We start from the raw sequence: 22874 nt of genomic DNA on the forward strand, positions 1-22874 counted from the left end.
AATGTGGACGTGAAAGTTGCACTATTGAAAGAAAAGGAAGACTCTAAGATTGAGCAATCTCTTTACAAGTGAATATCTTCAGTGAACTCGCCCGCCACCCATATATATACACGTATGCTTAGCTGGTCTTCTCGACCATTTCAGAGGACGAGGACGGATTGGAAATGGTCGTCAATTGGGGTAGAAATTGCGGGCCCCCCTACTCGTCTGGCAGTGTTCCTCTGTGTACGGAGTATGCACCTGAGGTCGAGTCGGGTTCATTATTAATATTGCGGCTGCATCTTGTCAATATTGCCACCGGTCCCTTGTCTGCCTAGAGTCATCGTTGTCTTGACACTTGGATCCTAGGTGGAGGATGCCTGGGTAGATTTGTCAGGGCATTTTCACCCCAAAGAGGCCTGAGCCCAAGCCCAATTTCTACCCCAACTACCCCTTGGTCGGGTCAACAGGCCATGAAGTGTGTTCCCTTCTGGGGCGGGCCATTAGCCATTAGCCATTATCGAACAACAAAGAAGGGGGTGTCATCTGAGGTCTGAGGTCATTAGCATTGAAACCGCGGCCATTACCATTAACATTAGCATCAGGCAATCAAAGGTCTGACGCACTCGCACTCGTACCGATGTCTATTGTCTATTGTCTATTGTCTATTGTCTATTGTCCCAGAGGTTGAGTGTAGGGCGGCGTCGATACATGACGGTACAATACCAGTCCAAATTTACCAGGTAGGACTTGTCAAAGAGATGCATTAGGTTGCCACCTGCACACAGCTTGACTGGACTCTGCACAGGCGAACCAGGTATAAGAGTATGCGATTCTCCCACAATAGCCCGTCAAGCTTTTCCTATCGACATCAAGTTAATCTTCAACTGAATCTCGCACTCAGTGCTTGTCAGATTCTCGCACTTGTTGCTCGTCAGAATCATTCTGAATCGACACTCTCTGTAGTTGTCGGCCGCAACTCGCACCCTCAGGAGTCAGCATTGAGGTAACCCACGGACCAGCCATCCGATCAAGCGCTTCCCCGACCACTCCACCTACCATGGATCCCGAGATGCCACTTCACAGTTGCAAGTTCCTCGCCGACGCAAAGCACGCCCAATGGCTCTGTTCAAGCTGCTCGGAAAACATCAACCTCAACTTCGACACCACTCTTCGTAGAGTAATGCGTCGCGAAGGCTGGACTGCATGCGAAATCCAGGCCGTCGAGCCAGTGCGGCGTTTCGCAAAGCGAACCATGGCCGAGTTGGCACCCGATCCAACCATGTCGACGAACCCCCAGCGTCGCGCTTTCCAATTCAATTGTATATATGAGCTACAGGCTCGGATCGATGCCACCCGAGGGCTTCATCACGCCAGGGCTGCAGAGAAAGAGGACAGCATGGAGGAGAGGGAGAGAGGTGCTAGGGAAGGTCTGTCCGACTCGGCGGCACCATCTTTGGCACCAACGGATCTCACGGCCAAAGCCACCTCTTCCTCTCCACCCGACTCCCACTCCGGACCGTGTCTCCGCAAACATGAGAACGATCCAGATATTCAACAATGGGCCTGTCCCCACTGCCTCTCAGCTCTTGATGATGATTTCGACGGGATCTTGTTCGAGGGTATGCTGAGAGAAGGCTGGAATCACGACGAAATCAATGCCCTCGGCCCTCTAAGACGCTTCTCTGAGAGGTCCTGGGATCAGCTGAAGCCTGACCTGACGTTGGCGGACGAGCTTCAATCACGACAGTGGAGCCAAGGCCTTCTTTGGGAGCTACAGGCTAGGATAGATGGCGTTAGGGCGATCAAGGAGGCGAGGGATGATGAGAAAGATGAGAAAGATGAGAAAAGAGAGAAGTCGTCGTTGGAAACCAAGGGGAAGCTGTAGGCAACCTGGAAGTCATGGAGGCATTGATATTGCTTTCCAGCAGCCTTCGCGGTCATCACAGGATAATCGTCCCGTCAAGTGGCTTGTGTTTTTCGTAGAGTTTCGCTAAAATTCAGCTTTAACGGTCTAGCTCTCCACCAGTAATTGTCGGGGTTGTAGAAGGATAATTGCAATCGTCAAGCGTTAATATAGAGATCTACGGAGTAATTAGAGAGAGGAAAGAAGCGATAATCGGAAAACCCCTTAGGGTTAGGGTTAGCTCGCGCGAGTTGGGGGTTCGCAAGGGCGGCGTCGCTCTCGTCCCTAAACGGAAGATGCAGACCCGCCTTAAATTTAAGTCTTGGCAAGAATTTTCGAGAACTCGAAGCGCCTTCAGTCGCTATACAGACTGCAGACTCTGGTACAACTTTTCAAAGGCCCGGCAAGACTCTCTCAGCCAACTGAACTGGACTGCCACGGGCTTGTATGTACCACAATCGGCACATACCTTGACTACGTCGTCGTCTTCAGCCAGTATCTCTGAGCTGTATACAGTGCACGCCCTCGGCCTTTACGACTTCACGCAACATTCACATCCACCATGAGGTTCGTCTAACATTCCCAGCACCGCCCCCCATGACTTACTGTGTGGGTTCAAGACGGTCTAACACGAGGCTAGGATCGAAACCTGCCATCTCTGTTCTCGCCCGGTCTACCCGTCCAAAGGCATCACGTTCGTGCGGAACGATGCCAAAGTGTTCCGATTCTGCCGGTCGAAATGCCACAAAAACTTCAAGATGAAGCGACAGCCGCGCAAACTCAAGTGGACCAAGACGTCGCGCGCGCTGCGTGGCAAGGAGATGATTGTCGACCAAAACCTGCTGCTGTCACAATTCGCCAAGCGACGCAACGTACCCGTCAAGTACGACCGCAACCTGGTGGCTGCCACGATGAAGGCGATCGAGAGGATCGAGGAAATCCGATCCAGGCGCGAGCGCGTGTACACGAGGAGAAGGCTCAGCGGCAAGGCCCAGCGCGAGGCCAAGAGACGGCAGGACCTCAAGGTCATCGCGCAAGGAGAGCATCTCATCCGCAAGGAACTCGGCGATCTCGAGGCCGCCCGGGCCGAGATGGAGCCGGTGGTCGAGTTGGTCAAGAAGGAGATGGAGAGGTCTAGAGTCATGGGCGAGGAGAGACCCAGACAGAAGAGCAAGAGGAAGATGCTCGTCGGTGGCGGCACCGAAGAGGACATGGATCTGGATTGATTGCTGGTTGGCTGAACTGGATTCGGATTCTCATGAGCCGTTATGATGTTGTCACGATACCCGGTGTTTTGGGAGTTTCAGTGTCATAAAATGGGAATATAAATGTCTTTGATCGGGTTTGCTTACCTGGTCTAATTGATGTGATCTGATCTGATCTATTCCGTTGGTTCGACCATGTTTCCATCATGTTTTGGCAGGCTTCTATTTCGTCGGTTTGACCATGTTTGCATTATGTTTTGCCAGTCTTCTATTTTGTTATTTCGACCATGTTTTCATCATGTTTTGATATCGGCAATCCCATTCGTTCTACCAGAAGCAGCAGAATCCAGTGGGAAACGCCACGACATTTTACTGGATGTCAGCGGACCAGAATTGAAGATATCCAATGTTGCCTTGCTGGGCCCTCTCTGGCTGCCGATCTTTCTTTTCTTTTTTTTTCCAACTAGAACAACGCCCTACTCCCTACTCCCAAGCATCTCATGACATGTACAGAATATTCCATCTCATTTCATAGGTCCCCGAATCGACTGGACAGATGAGATGGTACGAGTACATGCATTCAGCCCATCCCAAGCCTACCTATCTTTGTCCTGCCCCGTATAATGTCACAGATTAGTCGACACGTTGAAACTCTACTGCCTCGCCCGTCCATGATCCGATCCAATCCATGATCTAAGAATCAATCTGGGTCTACTGTACTTTTCGTCTCGTCAATAAATTGGGTCTACTTTTCGTCCCATCCCATCCCATCATTCCCTCCGAGGCTAGGAGTGACGATTGTCTCTACCTGACGACCACTGACTGGCACTGCGCTAATCCGAGACTGTGCTATGTATGTATATGTGTATGTGTCTGTATCTGTATCTCTATCACAAGCCACATGAGTTCACCGACTGTAACAGCACAGCACAGCATAGCACAGCACAGCACAGCACAGCACAGAACACCATACTATATGATATTCGATAGTCTGTTTGTCTCTCTAGTTCGCTCACTCGCTCACTCACTGCGATTCTGTTCGAAATGTCCGTCCATGGTCAGTTGCAGGTTGGTCAGGTTGGTCAGTTGCAGGTTGGTCAGTTGCAGATTGGTCAGGTTGGTAGGTTGGTTAGAGAGTCGGAACCGGTATAGCACAAATCCATTCACAGAGTACAGAGTAGAGGAACCGCCCTGTAGTGATCTGATCATCAGGCTTTCGAAAATCTTTAGAAAAGAAAGGAAAAGAAAAGTGATGGTTTGCTTTGCTGGGTAGACTGCAAGGGTGGGCTGGGATATAGGTATAACAAGGTGAGAGAGGAGTTGGGGAGTAGGGGAAACATAGTGGGTTGGGATATGGGGGTAACAAGCTGAGAAGAGCTGGTTATAGGGGTAACAAGGTGAGAGAAGAGTTGGGATATAGGTATGCCATGCCGAGAAGAGAAGCTACAGAGATCCCCTAGTAGAGACTATTCTATCGGGTTGATTGGGATTGGGATTGGGATTCTTGACCGATATGGCATGGCATGGATGGCATAGATTGACACTCTAAGCCAAACCAAGAGACAAGAGACGGAATGTATGACCAGACCAAGAGATCAGAGATGAGACAGCAACAAAACCACACATCTCCGCCGAGATTCAATAGCACTTTCCATAGACTCGGGCAGCCAGCCAGCCATTCATTCATTCATATTCACATTCACATTCACCTCGTCACCACATAGTCCTTGAATTCTTTCGTCTTGAGCCCACGCTCGAACATGATGTCGACTTCTTGGTAGGTTCTTCCTTTCCTGTTGCGTGGATGGCATTGTTAGTATTATTTCGATTCTCCGGGACCAGTACTAGACAAGACAGCACAAGGATAAGGGTAGGGTCCGAATCCCCAGTACCAGCCAAGGGCCAGGGGCAGGGTCTGAATCCCTAAGACCAGCCAAGGGCCAGGGGCAGGGTCTGAATCCCTAAGACCAGACAAGGACAAGGGCAGGATCTGAATCCCTAGTACTAGACAAGATAACACAAGGACAATGGCAAGGGTAGGGTCCAAATTCCTAGTACCAGCTCAAGGGCAGGGTCCAACCCCCTGGTACTAGTACCACGCAAGACAGCACAAAGACAAGGGTAAGGGCATCATGCGCGCATATGTGACACGACACGACTTAGTCAAAGGAAAGAACAAACTTACAATTCTGGAACTCGGAAGTAAGACCAGACAAGACACAAGATGGCCAGACCCCCAAAGAAGAAGCCCAGCTTTCCGCGCATGTTGGCTTGGTCGGCATTGATCATGTAGGGAATGGCCACGGTCATGACAATGCCGGCGAGGGCTTGGACGGCCGTGGCTAGGGCAATGGTCTTGCCGCGGAGCCGGGTGGCCGAGACTTCGCAGAGGAGCACGAAACAGACGGGGCCGATGGAAAGATCGTAGAAGAAATTCCAAACGAGCATCAAGACGCTCTGGGCCCACGAGATGGCCGGCCGGTTGTCATAGTTGGGCGCGCAATCGAGGATGCCGATGAGGATCTGGAGCACCGCCAACAAGCCAAGCCCCCAATTGTAGATTGTTCGTCGACCAAAGTAAATCAGCAGCACCCACGACAGGCAGGTCCCCACGAACCCGACGGCGAGGAAGCCGACGCCCATGTTGAATGCTTGGTCGGTCGGTAGCCCGGCAACTAGATGGCGATGGGGTGTCAGTACTACTAGATCTGAAGAACGCGATTTGCGAGATCGGACTCAGGACCGGGACTGGGGACTGGGACTTGCGTGTGAAGAAATAAGTGGCATAGCCAACTAGATAGATTCCCGAGAGCACTTGGATCGTGTACACCCCTATAGCAATCTCGGTGCGCCGTCGGTTGATCTTGTTGAAGCAGTCCCAGTACGTCGTGCCGGACTCCATTTCTCTCTCGAGCCGGTCGGTCTCGATGATCATGGCGAGTGTGGGCTTGACGTCGACATTCGATGAAGCGAGTCGCTTCAGAGCCTTTTCGGCATCCTCGAACCGGCCTCGTCGCTGGAGCCACCACGGACTGAAGGAAGTGTCAGTGAACGACAACGAAATGGCAACGACAATGAAAACGACAACGAAATGGCAATAAAATGAAAATGAAAAGGAAGCAAGATATCAGCGTCGCTCCATCCTTCCTTACCTCTCTGGAGCAAACGGTAGGCCGATGAGGATGACCAAGGGCCAGATCCATTGCGCACAGAAAGCCGCACTATAAGCCCAGTGGCTGTCAAGTACATGGGTTCCCGCAATCACGCCGTTGGCTATCAACTGGCCAGTGACGAAACAGATGTTGGTGCAAGATGTGAGGACACCGCGGAGCGCCAGAGGGCACACCTCCGACGCGTATGCCGGAGCGATGACCGCGTAGGTCCCTAGGACAAGGCCACCCAGCAGCTCTCCCACCAGGAGGACTGGAAGTGAGCGGGCGAAGAACTGGATGAAGACACAGCCGGTGGTGAGGATGACACATGCGCCAAACGTCTTCTTCCGCCCGTACCACTCCATTGGGAAAGCCGCAAAAAATGCCCCTACGACCTGCCCAATCGGACTGCCCATACTTAGGCCTGTCTGCCAAGGAGCCGAGATGATCCAGTTGCCGTCGTAGAGATAGCCAAAGTCTCGCTGGAACGCCGGGGTCGCATAGAGCTGGCCTAGCAACTGGGGATCGAAAGCACACCTGCGTGCCGAGATGTCAGGTCAGTTCTGGTCTTGGTCTCAAGTTGTTCACGGGTAGCAGGTAGATGCGACCGCCCTGCCACCTACATAATCACCCCAAGCGAGAAGAACATGGACCATCCAACAGCCGTGGGGTACAGCCTGACGGCTTCCCAAAAAGAATGACCATGTTCTTCATCCGTGGCAATCCGTGCTTCAGCATCGATATCATCGATCGAGGCAGTGGCTATCATGGCAGCCGGATCCTTGTTGTTTTCGACATCTTTGTCCGTGTCTGGGTTCCCCATTGTCAGAGATAGATAGATAGAGAGAGAGATAGAGTTCGCGCGACTATCTTGTGGAAGGAGGCAAGGAGCACGTCGACGCAACAAGGATTTACCCGGAACCGATCAACTGATATACATCTCCGTGCTATCGGGAGATAAGCCGAGTCAGATTGCCTCTATCAGGCCATATCATCGACTTGACCCCTCAGGGTGGTAGGGACATGCAACCATGGCAAGGTGGCCATATCATGGATCATGGACCATGGATCATGCTCAGGCATGAGACGAGTGCTATTGGAGCAGCTTACCACCATATCTTCGTGGTCGCTCGTTATCTGGTCGAGCATCCAAAAGAGGTTGCCGATCCCCGCGAGATTGTACTGGACTCATCATGAGGGGGCCGGCCAGTGGTCAGAACGGCCAGTGGTCAGAACGGGCCTAATGTGCAGCGAATCTGACTGGATCATGCGCGTTAGTAGCCACGCGATGGCAATGCTACCCTGAAGCGAGGGACACTTTTGACGAAAACAACAAACTACTCCGATGGAAGCACCATTCCCCAAGCGGGGATGTGCGATGACTTGATATCAACCGTGGTGACTAGTCGTCGTTACATTAGGAGCAGAAGCTGGACTCTGGAGATAAACTTCGGCCCTCCTGGAGGCTGGAGGTGGATTTCCGGGCCGGTCTTCGGCAGAGTAGGTGGATCTTAAGTGCAGATATTAATAAGATATTATATCAGCAGATACGGTGGAACAGAGGACCACGACAGACATCCCGTGATCCCAAAATGATGGATCATGTCAGCATTTCACTTCTCTCTTCACTTGGTGCCCGCGGTTGGCAACAACATGTCAAAGAGGCAAACTTGCCATTCACCAGCGGCCACCTTGTTATCAATTGTCCATATTGGTGTCGCAGGATTCCGAAATCGTCGGCTGTTCTGCCGACACCCTGCAATTTTGGCCCTTTTATGTCCTTCTTTGGAACAGGCGGCCTCCCTGGCCCTGACTCATGAGCCACTCATGCCTGGCGGACCACTGTAATTTGGTGGAACTGCGAGGCCCTTTTTACTCGACAACAGGTGGCATATTCTCCCCTTGTGCGCCAGGACCTACATTCTCAGATCGAGGCTGAGGCTGAGGCTGAGTCTCCACAGTGGGCACCATCCCTCGCAGCCAGTACACCATCATTGAATGCTGGTGGCTTCTCTCATAAGGTAGTGATGGCCGAAGCGGTCATCTATCCGGTGCAGCCTCTATTCATGGTTGATCGAAGCTGGCAACGACGCAAGAAGAGGGAGAAAAAAGGCCCGGACTCTCGGTTTGGTTCAGATGGCAGGCAGCCGCTATGCAGGGTTCCAGACGTCACAATCACCTTGGCTGATGGTCCAGCGGGAGCCAGGGTGCCGTCGGTCTTGGATAGAGCTCGCAGCCAGGATGTGTCTACAGAAGTTCAATTCGTGATTTACGAACCTCCAAGAGCAGAGACCCGGCCACAGCAGAACAGGCACGAGAAGTGGTCCCAGGATGTTGGCAGTAACACCAAATGCAGAAGAAAGAAAAGAGAAAATGGTCGAGCAGCTCCTGTGTCTAATGACCAGGAACAAACTGGGACGCTCCCCCCTTTGCCCACTCTACAACAGCCTGTCCACGGCACGGCCTCTCCATTGTACACTGTCATCGACCCTATAGCCAGTGCTTTCCAGGACTTTGTCGGATATTGTGAGTGGTCATTCCTAGAACTGTGCGCATCCATCTACTGACTACTGGATACTGCACAGATTCTACACGCCTTGCCATTGCCATCTTCCCTATCAGCAAGTATATCCCTTTTCAATACAATCCAGTCCAGACCGTTTGGCTTCCTGCAGCGCTCACCGACGAGGTATTGCTTCACACAATCTTATATTCTTCTGCTTTGCATCACGCCGCTACTAGCCAATATGTCAATTTCAGGGACTCTGAGGTCCTGATGAAAGTGATTCTTAACAGACTCAACCGCAGATTGAGCGCTGGGACACTTTCAGCTGTGACCATCGGGGCAGTCTCCTGCTTAGCGCTTTGCGAAAATCAACTAGGAAGCCATGGCAAGTGGGCTATGCACACCTCAGGGATGTCTGAAATGATCCGTGTCGGAGGAGGGATATCGTCCATTCCAGATGCAATGCGGATGAAGATCTATCGCGCTGATATCATCGGTGCTGTCGACACCTTGTCACAGCCCTCCCTGCATCGACCAGCTCGGACATCGTTCCCTCTTTATAAAGTTATGGAACTTGACGTGCAGCTAAACGAGGCCCTTTATTCCATGCTTGTTGAGATTGGAATGATGCCCACTCTACTGAGCGCCATCATGACCCTGTCCTGCTTGTGTCAAGCATTGGAACAAGCAGCTGAGAAACAAATCCCGTTGGACCCGAAAACGTACGATGAAGACATCGTCTGCATTCAATACGACCTGCTCATGTCTAGAAGCTCCACAGAAGACGGTGTAAATGAATCCTGCACACTTGCCGCGCTGATATTTGTGCAGACCTTGACCAGAGAGAGCCCATTCTCGAAAGCATCTTCAACCCTTGTTTCAAAACGGTTGAGATCGTGTCTAACCAAGACGGATCCTAATACGATACCGGACACATTGCTGTTTTGGATTCTCTTTATGGGCGGGCTTGTATCTGAAGCAACAGAAGATAAAGCTTGGTACTTGTCGAAACTCGGCCAGCATCAGACATCACATGGCGAACCAGCTACTTGGAAAGATGCACAACGTGATCTCAAGAAGATCATGTGGATTGAAAGAATCCAAGAGCAGTATGGAACGAAGCTCTGGTGTCAAATCCACCCTTCCGCTAGCCTATCGCATGACTGAAATTACAATTTGGGCAACAAGTTGTCGAATTCCGTACCCTGGAGAAACATGTTGACGTGCGCCGCAAACAACTCGGCATATTGCCAGATGAAACCATGTCCCGCGCGAGGATAAATGATCAGTTGGGCATTTGTAATCTGCGTCACCAACTCCCAGCTGCGACTGGAAGGAATCAAAACATCATTATCGCCGTTGGCAACAAGGACCGGCATTTGGAGTTCGCCCAGTCTGTCGAACGAGCTAGGAGGACCGGCCTTGAAGGAATGAACCGCCGCACGGAACTGGCGCTTTCCCCCGCCCTCACGGTCCAGAAGTTGCAAAATAAGCGGTTCTGCTGTTCTCTCTTGGACGCGCGCCCAGTATTTCTGAAAAGCGGCACGGCCGTGGTCGTCGTCATAGAAGAACGAAAATGCCAGTGCCTTTTCGCCTTCCTCCCGCGTCACCGCTTCCGAGAGGGCCCTGATCGGTTGAGCGGGGGGTTGCTCACGCGGCCAAACCACGCCGGCAATATGCTCGGCTGAAGGAGTTGAACCGCCGGTACCGCTCAGGACCAGCTTGCGGATCATCTGTGGTGCTGTCAGGGCGACCATCTGGACCGCATAGCCACCCATTGAAAAGCCAAGGAGATCGATTTTCTTCAGCCCGAGAGCATTGACGAAAGCGATCAAGTTGTCTGCCCAGCCTTGCATCGTTTCCGGAACTTCACCACTGCTCCGGCCGACACCGGCATTGTCAAAAAGGATGATTGGTCTGCTTTTGGCTAAGGCGTTGACGAAGAGAGGATCCCAAAGGTCCATATTGGCACGGTAATGGATGTGCATGACCAGTGGAATGGCATCTGTCTCCCCAATACGTCGATATGCAAACCGGACGCCATTGTTGGCCGTCACATATTGTGTGATGGCCGTTTGAGCCGACATTTTAGCGAGTTGTTCGTATTCGAGTGGGGGTTAAAAGACTATGTGTGATCTTAGAGGGCTTGAAGGTTAAAAGAGAAAAGGATGCCTTCTGTATCACCCATTTACAAAGAGAAAGGCCCATCTTTATACCCGTTGCCTGTGACAGTGTAGGTCCTTTGACCCCTGTGAGCTTCGGCGACTTACAAATATTTATGTGATTATGCGTGAACTTCGATCCATCTTGACTGCACGAATTAGGCAAATTCAGGACAGAAGAGGAAGGCTTTGAAATTTGGGCTGACACCATTGCGCGGTGTGTTCGCCATCGAGCAGTGTCCCTCGGACTAAGGAAGTGTGGAAACACTCAATTGTCCCAAAGAGGAAATATTCAGCTGTTTTCGGAACTGCGCGCGGGAAATATTGCTCCACCCTATTTCCTCGTTTCTGATAGAAACAGTTGACCGGATGCATGCGCCGGCCCGGCAGGAATGAGTGGTCATGTCCGTTCTCTCCCATCGATACGAGTACTTGATCAAGTCAACCCCCTTCACTCCGATTGGCAAATAATAGCAACGTCGGGATAGCGCGATGATAGGCAAGGACCGAAAGATCAAGAACTCTGCCCTCGAGCATGGCCTCGCTTATGGCGCCGACGAATCCGAAACCCGCTATCAACAAGAATGATTGGCGGGCGATGAGCATCTAACAGCCACAATCTTCGAACATGTAGAGTGCATTCTCTCTACTATCTGTCAGACCCGGCTCATCTCAGGGAGAACTACAATAGGAACAAACCAGGTGAACTCTTCTGACGGTCAATATGGGTTCATATACACCGGTCTATGACCAAGAAATCCACACGATCCATATCCCCGAGGATGTACGCAAATCAGGCCAGCCGTCGCTTGAGCTGATTGCGGAGGCCGCGGCGTTTCTGCACAAGGACGGCATCATCGTGCTCGATAATGCCATTGACACAGCACATATCGATGCGCTGAATGCCCAACTGGCGCCCGAGGCGCTCGAGATCGCCAACGACCCAGACCACCACTTCAACTTTGGCAAGCACACGCGCAACATGGACCAGGCGCCGCCACCGACCAAGGCGCTCATGTTCAAAGACGTGTGGAGTAACCCGTTCGCCGCCGCTGTACTGGCCGCGGTGCTGGGCCCGCGCCCCGTAGTCCACTACGCGAACGGGAACACTGCACTCAAGGCTTCGCCGGAGGGCCGACAACCCGTGCATTCAGATTGCGAGTTCGCGCACCCTGCATACTTCCCGTTCGCGTACGTGATCAACATCAGCCTGGTGGACGTGACGGCGTGGAATGGCGGCACGGAGATCTGGCTCGGCTCGCACCACATCAGTGTTCAGGAGGCACACGACCACGGGGCGGGCGAGGATCTGCTCGCCATCAAGCCCGAACTGTTGGAACAGCGCCGCAAGCATTCGCCGCCCATCCAGGCCTGCACCAAGCGTGGGAGCTTGGTCATCCGCGACCTCCGACTCTGGCATGCCGGTATGCCCAACCTGACAGATGAGCCACGCGTCATGCTGGCCTTCGTCGCCTCGCCCGCCTGGTGGCAGGGCCGGAGCAAAGTTACCCTTCCTCGGAATGTCAAGGATATGGTGGATGGCTGGTCTGACGAACTAGGTTTCGCCGCTGACTATGTCGATGGAGAAGTCGACCACAAGAAGATTAGCAGCTCGAACGTCGATTTCAACTCGGCGAGTAAAGTCCTCGGGCGGTATGAGAGCGAACTGAGTCGCTGGCCTGACTACGCGCCTAGATGGTCCTGATCTGCTGGGAAGTTCTTTGCTTGGGCGAGGACATGCGTCGAGTTCTTTGGGGGGTTGCATTGACACTTGTCGAAGGAAAGACTTGCATGGCTCGGCACTGTTTGCTCAGAGGCCATTACCTCCTATCTCCTCTGTATTACAGAATACTCCGTATCTCTGGCTGCCTGTCAACACGGATCAAGTATCAGATTGCTGGGTCATGTGCGGCACGTGTTGGTGTCGTGTTGTAGCAGTGGTCCACCCAAGTCCTAGTCTCGGATAGCGCGTTGCTGCCGACCATGTTAGTGGGCACTAAATATTTTAATACGCGCTATGCACTATGACGTGAACTGCGCCAGAAGACAGAAAGCTGGCTGGAACAAGGAACAAGAAACACATAATATTATTATTTCTTCTTCGATCCGCGAGTTCCCTGAAGTCCAGCGCTGCCAGACCCACGCTCTCTTTACCTGACAAACACCTCGTCCTACCGCTCTTTGGCCTTCTCTCCCTACTGTGAGCTTTTCAACGCGTCGTTCTACGGCTATACATCTTCAAGATGGTCTACATACGCCAGCGCAACCTCGCCAAACTCCACGAGTACAAATACTCGGCGGTGGACAAGTCTCTCACCTCGAAATATATCCTCAAGCCATTCTATACCCATGTGGTCATAAAACTTTTCCCAATGTCCATGGCGTAAGTCTCCCCTTTGTACAGTGTCAGGTCCAGCTCCAGCTCTAACATCGTGGTAGACCGAACCTTGTACGTGACTTGTCTGGCTTTCCATGCCTGCCCTACTGACGATCCTCGAATAGATCACCTTGACCGGTTTCGGCTTCGTGGTGATCAACATTTTGACGATGCTGTGGTATAATCCCAGTCTGGACACGGATTGCCCTCCCTGGGTATATCTGTCCTGGGCCATCGGTCTTTTCTTGTACCAGACTTTCGACGCAGTGGACGGATCACAGGCTCGGAGAACACATCAGAGTGGTCCATTGGGCGAACTCTTTGATCACGGTCAGCAAGCGCTTACCCGACCGGCACGGACTATACTAATACATGTGCGCAGGAGTGGACGCTTGCAACACCAGTCTCGGGGTCCTTATTTTTGCAGCCGCAATGAACCTCGGCCAGTCCTGGAAAACCGTTCTCACACTCTTCGGTACCGTCCTCACCTTCTATGTTCAGACCTGGGAAGAATACTACACTCATACCTTAACATTGGGTATCGTCAATGGTCCGGTCGAAGGAGTTTTGACTCTGGTCACGGTTTACTTCCTCACTTGGCTGAAAGGAGGCGCCAGTTACTGGCAGCAGCCTATGCTGCCAAGCCTGGGGTTTCCCAAGAGTGCTTTGATACCTGACTCCCTCTATCAACTGGCCTGGAATGAATGGTATATGGTGTACGGGGGATTGGTCCTCGTCTTCAACACTGTCAGCAGTGTCTTGAGTGTCATGAATGTCCGCCGTGAAAGGGGCAAGGACCCGATCAAGCCACTTTTCGGGCTGCTACCCATCACCGTCACCTGGATCCTCATTCCCATCTATCTGTGGTTGAACCCCGTGATCCTGCACCATCACCTTGTCCCCTTTGTCTGGTTTGCCGGTCTCGTCAACGCTTATTCTGTCGGGCAAATGATTGTGGCCCATCTGGTCAAAGACAAATTCCCTTACAAGAACATCTTGATCGTGCCATTGGCTTGGGCTGTGGTTGACAGTCTAGGCCCACAACTGGGGCTGTGGCCGAGTGCCCTTGGTGGCGACATCTACCAAGTGGCCTTCGTGTTCCTTGCCCTGGGACTTGCCTTGGGGGTATATGGCAGCTTTGTCCATGATGTGATCACCACAATCTGTGACTACTTGGACATCTGGTGCTTGACCATCAAGCATCCGTACGTGGAAGACAAACAGAACGGAGAGGTGAAGAAATCGAAATGAGTTGGATTCAGGCGTGATTGATGGGGAGACCTGTCACTTCTGCTCGTGCCTTGTGACGGGCAACTCCCAAACTTCACATGGGTTTCATATTTCCTTGGCTCACTACAAGAGCCTGAGTCACTGGCTACGTTTGTTTCGAATGGAGTGATGGATTGTATAAAATGTGGTTGAGCATTCCAAATGCCCGAACCTCTTTCTTTTCTACCTATATCACCCAACTATCGGACCGGCCGTTTTCGGGGGAATATTTCTGAACCATGTCGGCAGAGAAACCACAAGCTCCTCCAGGGGGTGCGGCAGACAACGGGAAGGGGAGTGCCGGTACGTTTCTCCGCCGGTTATGTCCCTCGAAAAAACCATGGTCCAGAAACTGCTTTCGACGTGCACCGCTGACATGCTCGCCGCGGCTAGACCCAACAGCGGTCGCCCCATTGCAATCCCAGCCTCATCATGTTCTGCACTTTGGCGACATCCAGCAATATCACGCTGGGATGAATCAGCCACCACCTCCATACAATGCGTCGTCCAGGTCTACGCAGCAGGTCACCACTCCATGGATGCCTCAGACTAGTCTGAGTCATGGTCAATGGACATATAATCTCCCGGCTGATCGGAACGTGGATGATGGCCGGATGAGGATTTTCGAAGGTCAAATCACCACCACCATCCGCGGCGTGGAAACGACGATGAATTACGAAAAGTTCTTGGCCCTTGACAAAGACAGTCGAAATGCACTTCTTACGGCGGGTGCACCGCCGCCGCCACCCCCTGTTCATGTGCCTCCACCGCCTCCTCCGCCGCTCCCTGCCAGCAGTACGGTAGCACCGCAATCAAATGCATCTGAGTCCGCAACTCCACCTCCCGAGGAACCCAAATGCATGTCTTGCCATTTGCCAGCTCAACTATTTCCCATGCACGGCATCACGGTATGCGCTCGCTGCGCGGCCCTTGACAACATGCTCTCAATGGAGCACAGATGCGAGAGAAAGCCGACTGCCTGAGGATTTGTCGTTTTCTCCCGACGTCGATGGTTGGGATTGACTGACACGAACGTCACCGTTTGGAGTATCTGCCGGTGGAAAGGGATGAGCATTTTCTGGGCACTGCACATGAAATTGACCTCGGGCACCAACATTCATGGACTCTAAAGACTACTGCTAGACACTGAAATTGGCACATAATCTCAATGCAACCAACATATCAGCCCTTCCTGGTTCAAGTTCGAGCTTCGTCTGTGCTGGGTAGTCAAGATAGATCAATATGGACACACAACAAGGTCGGCAAGAGAAAAAGAGAACAGGGCGTCCGTCCAGTTTGGCAGATTTCATCATTTTAGCTCTTTTTCCTGCTCATGGTATCCGTAGCCGAAGAAGCACTTTCAAAGCCACGTAGTCTTAAGCTGAAAAAGGTAGGATAGCCGTCCTATTGGCAAGTCTTTGATTTTTTTTGGCAAACGATCACTCCGCATGCATGACCCATGCCAGGCGACCATTCATCCATGCAGGCCGATGACGGACTGCCAGCAAACGTCAACATCGAAAATGGTTCATCATAACCCTGTCCTCCCTGGGTAGATGATATTTCGTCTTAAGTCGTCAGTTCAAGTTCCGACTACACCAGGCCAACTCGCCCCGTCCACTACCACTTCCCAGACCCACTCGACTGTCTTCAGAAGCTCCCATCTCCCATCTCCCATGCCAGGCTCACGATGAGCTCTCCGCACACCAGATCCCCCAAGCCCAACTCGACATTGAAAAGCCAAGGCGGATGCGGCGGCGAAGAACGATCGATGGTGCACGGGTACAGACAGGTTGATGATACGGTCCAAGTCTAGTAGCCGAGCGCGGCCAACTTCTCCTTGGTCTTCGCATCGCCCGAAGACTTCTGGGCCTCGGCGAGTTGTCGTCTGGCAACCTTCTTCCTCTCGTAGTAGGCGGCGCCCTTGACCTTTCTCCGCTCCTCGAGTCTAGTCGACTAGTCAGCACGTGCCAAACACACGCAGATAATGTATTCAGGTGGGATTCATCATACCTGGCGACCACGTCCTGGTATTTCCAGCCGACCTCATGAGCCAATCGGCCCACTGTGCAGTACTTCCGTCCGGGCTTTAATCTGAGGACTCGCAGGGCCTGGGGGACGACGACGCGCTGTTTCTTGTCGTACGGGGCAGGCACACCCTCAAAGACCTTCAGTCTCTCCAGAGCGGCGGCGCCTCGAGCGGTCTTGTGTGGGATCATGCCGCGGACGGTCTTGTAGAAGATGCGAGCGGGCGCGCGGAAATGGAACGGTCCGCCTCGCGTTGGGTTGAATCGAGTGATCTTTCGGAGGTAGGCGTGGTACTTGACTGTAAACAGCCGACTATGTTAGCCATCCAAGTTCGCTGCGCTTCTCCTGTGAAGGTCTGGGTCTGGATCGGGGCGAGGAAGAAAAACGTACGTTTGGCACGGAAGAACTCGCCAGAGATGTTGAGCGCCTCGGTTCGGACGACAACAATCTTCTGGCCGTTCAACAGCTGCTTCGCGACTGTGCTGGCGAGACGACCGAGCAAGTGTCCCTTGCCATCAATGACAACCTACAATTCATAACCGTGTCAGTTGTCGTGCTTCTCTCTCATCTCCAATTGCCCAAGGGAACAGCCGGGATTTTCACAGCTGCCGCAGGACGGGAGGGGACCTACCACAGGCTCGAAGGTCGACATCTTGCCCCGGAATCTCCTGCCAAAAGTCGATGATGGGAAGAGGAATCGCAAGTTGGGCGAGGGCGTGACTTGTTTGTCGGAGTTATAGAAATCTGAGACTGACTCTTCGTCCGGATTTCGTGTGGTGCAGCCTGAGTGTGCGAAACGCAACGCCAAGGCCGATACCACTAGGGTGCTTGGCAGACCGCATCACGTGCGGTGCGGTGCGGTTCAGTGGCCAGTGGCTCTTGGTTCTCCAACTTGGTCGGAAACCCCGATCCAGGCCCGTTGAAATTAAGTGCGTTGTCAGACAAGTCGAGTTAAGAAATAAATGTCAGTCTTACCCCATCAAAGGCCTGCTGTCTCCTAGTCAGACAACTCGATTTATCTCCTTACCGGGGTGTGCTTCTCCAACTGGAACATCGAACTTGAAAAGTTTCTTCTTGGTCGATGGATGGTCTTGAACTACTATTACATGTACAGATACTGTAGTAGTTGAAGCCCCAGTTGTCAAGTCGTTCTCAGAAGAGGGGTTCTGACCAAGCATGAAGTCGGCATATCCTCGACACGTTGACCATGCTTACCGAGAGCTTTCTGGCAGCTACCCTAACTGCAAATAAAGCGCCGGCACACACCAGCGCCGCCTTGAAGGATGTAGGCATCTTCCTCCACGAGGCGCAGCCTCAAAGCACCTTTCGACACGGGTACAAGAAGAGTTCCAGTCAACCCGGTTGCGTTGCCATCAGTGACTCTCACATCTTCGCCGCACAAGCCGATAAGGCGGTCGTCCATGTCTACAGTCGCGAGCGAGGGAATCAGGAGGCCACTGTGCCCTTTCCCGAGAGACTGCATAGTCTAGTGTTCGCTCGAGGAGCGGCAATCTTGATTCTCGGGACGGAGGCAGGCAAATTGTTGCTGTGGGAGGTGGCCACCGGCCGACTGACCACCTCTGTGGCGGCGCACCTTCAACCTGTCTCCTCTCTCTGCATTACCCCCGACAACAAATACATCATCTCTGCATCCGCCGACACAAGTGTCCACGTTTGGTCGTTAGCACAACTCATCTCTTTCTTGCAGCTGGGAGGCACTTACGGGGCCGAAGACACCTCCAAATCACCTGTTCGCACTTTTGCCGCACATAGGACGGCTGTGACTGCAGCTGCTTGCGGCCACTCGGAGATCACGACGAACTTTGCCATCACCTCCTCCGAAGATGGGACCTGCTACATCTGGCATGTCGAGACTGGTCAGATTCTCCGGACGATATTACTGCCAATTGCGGCCATGTGCGTGGCGGTTGATCCTGCGGATAGGGTGATGTATTTCGGTGGGAAAGATGGGCAGATTCATGCCTGGGACGTTTTCCGGCATTCTGAGATAAGCCCGGTTTCGAACCTCGACCCGGCTGCAATCGCACCCATACAACTATCGGCAAAAGATGGCTGGGCCGCGCCGACGAAGGACATCGGTGCTGCGAACTGCTTGACGTTGTCTTACGATGGCACCTCCCTCCTCTCAGGACATTCCAGTGGCGCCGTGATTCGCTGGGACGTGGCCAAGCATCGAATCCTGAATGAAGTGGCCAACCTTGGCCAGCCTGTCACGAACATCGAGATGCTCGATCCTACCGGCTTCGCCAACCAGAAGCGGCCCGGATATAGTGTCGTCAATATCGTCAAACCAAACCTCGAGTTTGCATCATTGTCTGAAAATGGAACTTGTGGTGTGTCCGCCAAGTACAACCTCAATACCATGATCACTCGGCCGAATTCTGCACGGCAGAACGAGCACGACGACATCGACAATGCCATCACCGGCCCGGGCATCTCTAGCACCCTGCTCGATGCGGCTTTACGTGCCCTCGGCTCTGGCTCGGGCTCTGGCAGAGGTCTGATCCAATCAACGACAACCGACGACGCGGAAAAGGTCCAGGTGGAGAAGCTGGAAGAAGAAGTTTCCAAGCTGAAACAGCAAATTGCCGCATTTCGCCGTGTCGAGGAGAAAAGAAAGGACAAACGGCTGAAGAGGATGATGGAAAGAGAAAACATCGACACCAAAATGCGCGATGCTTATTTTGCAGCGGTCAAAAAGAGCAAAGATGGCGACGAGGCCGTGAAGAAATGGCAGCAGCAAAAAAAGGCCATCGACGCTGACAGTGATCGAGACTATCTTGACGACGAAATGGACTTGACCTGATCTGTCCGACAGACACTGTCCGAATCTCTCGGTACATTGCGAGTGCGAGTCTATTCCTGTCGTCGCTGTGGCAAGCAGCTTGGACGGTACCCGTGGTCGACATGTCCACATCCACATCCGGCCTCCGAACTTCCTTTGCAGAGCTGCTGTGCTTAGCTTAACTTAGCTTAGCTTAGCTCTTGCTTCTTTCCGACAGAGAGCGTGCCTAGCTGTTCAATCTCTACGCTACGCTAGAATTCCGCCTTCCACCCTTGACACGCGCCAGCATCAGGCCAAGGCCCATACACCATACGCCTTTTCAGGAAAATACACAAGAGCCGTCCAGCCATTTTGGAGGAACGAGTTGGGTCTGTCAGAAAGTCTAGTTCAGGCCTAGGAAGCCGGGTCGCGGTCAGGTCCCCAGCCTTACGCACACCGAACAACGGCCTACCTAGGAATTATATTAAAATGTGTCCGGACTCGGAGTACTCCGTACACAAATTGGTGCCAAGATTGTGCAGGGGGAGGGGGGCGAGGCTGAGCCCCTTGGACGTGTGTTCAAACACTGGTATATCGACGACAGCCCACCTCTGGTAGATTCCAGCCTAGTCTAGTCTGGCCGGCTGGCTGGCCGCTTCGATATAGCTCTCGATATTTTCTCCTACTCTCCTTTCTGACCGAGGATCGCTATCTTGTGGAGACAGGTAGCATACCACGCAACTGAGATGCATGGCCACTTGATCGCTATCTTGTGAAGACAGGTAGCATACCACGCAACTGAGATGCATGGTCACTTTCTCGTATCACGCTTACAATATTTCTCTCGTAGTACCTGACGAGTGTCCCCATTCACTCGAATGGCCAATGGTGATAGTCGGGATTAAGATTGAGACTAGCATTTTCTCGCAGAAACTGGTCCAGAAATGTCGGATATCCGATGCCATCCATGATGGTGAACTCGGAACCCCAGTCCAACGAGTGGTGAGTCAATAACATGTCGTCAGGATCCCTCGCGCCATCAGGGTACAGAGTATCTGCAACAGCCGACTCAAGATTGAAGACAGTGGCGGATTCGGGCGCGGTAGTATTCTCAGGCGCGGGTCGGTCGATCCGTTGGCCATCGTCGACTTCCTTCCGCGCCATCGGGTACGTGCCGAGCGGGTTGAGAATGTACTCGAGAGAGAACTGCGGGGGGTTGTCGCTTCTGTCGTTGGTGACGGTACTGGGGTCTAGTGACGATGTATTGCTATTGCTCCAACCGTGCCAAGTTGTCTCGCGTGAGAGCAGTCGGTCGAAGCGTTTCAGCGCCTGGTTGGCTGACTCGTAGTACATGTTGGCCTTGAGGTACCGCTGGAGGTACTGGAGGATTTGGACGTTGCTTTCTAGGATCTCACGATAGTCACGAGGAGAGATTTCAGGAGACAGAGGCTCGGGCTCGGCCCACGAGGCAAGACTGGTGACCAGCACACTGCTGGAGATCTGCGCGTGTTGCAGATATGGGAGATCGACGAGACTCGGCTTGTGGCAGTGCCACAAGTCCTTCAGGAGAGAGCCGGCATGCATGGCCTTGGTGGCGCACATGCGGTGAGATCGCCTGATAAAGTCCCTGGGAGCATTTTCTCGGATCCATTTGGTGGCGCTGTTGGGAAACACCAACTGTGAAACACCAATGCGATACAAATCGTTGTAGGTCTGGGCAAGGAGGATGTGCAGCCCGAAATACAGGTTCAATCGACCGTAGGCTTTGAACACGTAGGTGTTTTCCGGGGACATTTTTAGGCTGTCCGGGATAGAATCCTCCAGTTCGCGAAGTTCTCTGTCCAGAATATAGAAGCGCGAGGCTTCACCCTGTTCCCAGGGTATTTCGCCTTGTAGATGTTTGACGTAGCGCAGGATCTTGGAGCGCACGGCCACGACCCGGATATAATAGGCGCGTAGGTCGAGGTTGTGGGCAGCAGCAGTGCCCTGTGAATGATCAACCAAGGGGAGCAGCTTGCCCGGAGTCAGCATTTCGGTAATGCAGGGGATATTTCTGACAAATAGATCTTCCGAGCAGGGCAATTGGACTTGGATATCATCTGTCGAGACGAAGCGAAGCTGGTCGACACCACACTCGATGAAGGCATCGAGGAGATAACAGGCCCACATAAGCCGTCGTCGACTTTCTTGGACGGCCCCAAAGGTCTTGTTCTGTTGGGGTATGGGGTGAACATCGTGGTTATGCTCGATGTTGATTTGCAACAATTGCAAGTGCCGGGCGATGGTGCCTGAGATGAGGAAGCCTTTTACATAGTCGCCAGTGCGCAAATAGTATTCGTGGAGCAATATCTGTATCATGAGAGCCTCGCTTCCTAGGCCGCTACAGTTCGATGACACAGCCTGCGCAGCAACGTCGGCCCAACCTCTCCCGGCATCGAAGAAGCGGATGCCGGACTCGACGCGGACGAGGTCGAGGTCCCCCTGGTCGTTGGCACTCGCGGCACCCGTGACCAACTTCGCATAATAGAACGGAGCGGCCAACGCGCACATGATGTGGACAAGTCCCGAGTGGGAAGGCGATGGCTCGGCGGCAGGAGAATCCTGGTTTGTGCGTGTGAAGCGTTCCATGAAGCTGGGGATATGCAAGAAGCCCAAGCAGCGAACATTGTGGATGTGGGCAAAGTAGAGGTCGATCAGCTCGACGACAAGGTCGGTCGAAGGCAGATCTCGGGATGTCAGCCATTTTGGCAGAGCGTAGGAGGAATGAGAATGAGAAGGCGAGAGAGGATACGAAGGAGGATGAGACGAAGGGCCGACAGAGGAGTGGCGGTCTAGCACGGGAGAGCTGGCGGAGGGACTTCTGGTGGTGTTGGTGGTATTGGTAGTGTTGGTAGTGTTGGTGGTGGTGGTACTGGTGCTGCTGGTAAGAGTGTCGTCGTAGATGCAGTTCAGGCTTTTGCTGCGGCATCGCTCGCACTCGGCGCCACCGGTGCATTTGGCCTTGCAGCGCCTGCACTCGACACACGAACGAAGGATTCGCCGCCGAGGGAGCCCAGCCTGGGTTCGGCCATGATGAGGATGAGGATGCACGCTCAAGCTTGAGATCAGGCCTAAGCCGACATCCGTTGGAAATCCGTACACGCACCGCTCACCCAGCCTGCGGCATCGGTGACACGCCCCTGGCGTTCGGTCACACCTGATCTGCAGAGACGGCAACACACCACATCAGCTCCACACACGCCCTCTGTACTCTGTACTCTGTGCTCTGGATTTGGGATGGGGAGTTCCAGCGCACCTTTCGCTTGCGACAGATCAGGCAGCTGGCCGACTCCATCTTGTCCAACCGTGGCCCGTCACGGCCCCAGTCCCAGTCCCATTCCAGTCCCAATCCAACCTTTGCCCGATTCTACACGCATTGGACAATGCACGAAGAACAACAAGGGAAACAGAAACACAAGAAGGATTTCGTATAACGGGGGTGGTTAGAACCGACAGCACGTTTTTC

The 22874-nt window shown here is 53.0% G+C and overlaps 11 protein-coding genes across 11 annotated transcripts; 7 read left to right on the plus strand and 4 right to left on the minus strand.

Annotated features, from left to right (window-relative positions):
• Positions 1–1039: 1039 nt before the first annotated feature.
• Positions 1040–1867, plus strand: A1O3_09767 (uncharacterized protein; the record flags this gene model as incomplete). The annotated part of the gene is made up of 1 exon (XM_007739860.1): positions 1040–1867. The coding sequence occupies one exon, from the start codon at positions 1040–1042 to the stop codon at positions 1865–1867; it is 828 nt and encodes a 275-aa protein (XP_007738050.1).
• A 580-nt stretch (positions 1868–2447) lies between these two features.
• On the plus strand, positions 2448–3111 carry A1O3_09768 (large subunit ribosomal protein L24e; the record flags this gene model as incomplete). The annotated part of the gene is made up of 2 exons (XM_007739861.1): positions 2448–2452; positions 2526–3111. The coding sequence occupies 2 exons, from the start codon at positions 2448–2450 to the stop codon at positions 3109–3111; spliced, it is 591 nt and encodes a 196-aa protein (XP_007738051.1).
• Positions 3112–5271: 2160 nt separating this feature from the next.
• Positions 5272–7065, minus strand: A1O3_09769 (uncharacterized protein; the record flags this gene model as incomplete). Its single annotated transcript, XM_007739862.1, has 4 exons — positions 5272–5765; positions 5827–6122; positions 6243–6779; positions 6866–7065. 4 exons carry the CDS (start codon positions 7063–7065, stop codon positions 5272–5274), a joined length of 1527 nt encoding a protein of 508 aa, XP_007738052.1.
• A 1204-nt stretch (positions 7066–8269) lies between these two features.
• A1O3_09770 (uncharacterized protein) lies at positions 8270–9915 on the plus strand (the record flags this gene model as incomplete). The annotated part of the gene is made up of 2 exons (XM_007739863.1): positions 8270–8768; positions 8828–9915. The coding sequence occupies 2 exons, from the start codon at positions 8270–8272 to the stop codon at positions 9913–9915; spliced, it is 1587 nt and encodes a 528-aa protein (XP_007738053.1).
• Positions 9916–9917: 2 nt separating this feature from the next.
• A1O3_09771 (uncharacterized protein) lies at positions 9918–10835 on the minus strand (the record flags this gene model as incomplete). The annotated part of the gene is made up of 1 exon (XM_007739864.1): positions 9918–10835. The coding sequence occupies one exon, from the start codon at positions 10833–10835 to the stop codon at positions 9918–9920; it is 918 nt and encodes a 305-aa protein (XP_007738054.1).
• A 799-nt stretch (positions 10836–11634) lies between these two features.
• A1O3_09772 (uncharacterized protein) lies at positions 11635–12615 on the plus strand (the record flags this gene model as incomplete). The annotated part of the gene is made up of 1 exon (XM_007739865.1): positions 11635–12615. The coding sequence occupies one exon, from the start codon at positions 11635–11637 to the stop codon at positions 12613–12615; it is 981 nt and encodes a 326-aa protein (XP_007738055.1).
• Positions 12616–13153: 538 nt separating this feature from the next.
• On the plus strand, positions 13154–14538 carry A1O3_09773 (ethanolaminephosphotransferase; the record flags this gene model as incomplete). Its single annotated transcript, XM_007739866.1, has 4 exons — positions 13154–13293; positions 13350–13359; positions 13413–13617; positions 13670–14538. 4 exons carry the CDS (start codon positions 13154–13156, stop codon positions 14536–14538), a joined length of 1224 nt encoding a protein of 407 aa, XP_007738056.1.
• Positions 14539–14795: 257 nt separating this feature from the next.
• A1O3_09774 (uncharacterized protein) lies at positions 14796–15539 on the plus strand (the record flags this gene model as incomplete). Its single annotated transcript, XM_007739867.1, has 2 exons — positions 14796–14859; positions 14950–15539. 2 exons carry the CDS (start codon positions 14796–14798, stop codon positions 15537–15539), a joined length of 654 nt encoding a protein of 217 aa, XP_007738057.1.
• An 829-nt stretch (positions 15540–16368) lies between these two features.
• On the minus strand, positions 16369–17236 carry A1O3_09775 (60S ribosomal protein L16; the record flags this gene model as incomplete). Its single annotated transcript, XM_007739868.1, has 4 exons — positions 16369–16504; positions 16570–16882; positions 16975–17110; positions 17216–17236. 4 exons carry the CDS (start codon positions 17234–17236, stop codon positions 16369–16371), a joined length of 606 nt encoding a protein of 201 aa, XP_007738058.1.
• Positions 17237–17791: 555 nt separating this feature from the next.
• A1O3_09776 (uncharacterized protein) lies at positions 17792–19411 on the plus strand (the record flags this gene model as incomplete). Its single annotated transcript, XM_007739869.1, has 1 exon — positions 17792–19411. One exon carries the CDS (start codon positions 17792–17794, stop codon positions 19409–19411), a length of 1620 nt encoding a protein of 539 aa, XP_007738059.1.
• Positions 19412–20239: 828 nt separating this feature from the next.
• A1O3_09777 (uncharacterized protein) lies at positions 20240–22440 on the minus strand (the record flags this gene model as incomplete). Its single annotated transcript, XM_007739870.1, has 2 exons — positions 20240–22369; positions 22399–22440. The coding sequence occupies 2 exons, from the start codon at positions 22438–22440 to the stop codon at positions 20240–20242; spliced, it is 2172 nt and encodes a 723-aa protein (XP_007738060.1).
• Between the last annotated feature and the right edge of the window lie 434 nt (positions 22441–22874).

Source organism: Capronia epimyces (assembly GCF_000585565.1).
Source record: "Capronia epimyces CBS 606.96 chromosome Unknown aczIQ-supercont1.10, whole genome shotgun sequence".
Taxonomy (NCBI): domain Eukaryota; kingdom Fungi; phylum Ascomycota; class Eurotiomycetes; order Chaetothyriales; family Herpotrichiellaceae; genus Capronia; species Capronia epimyces.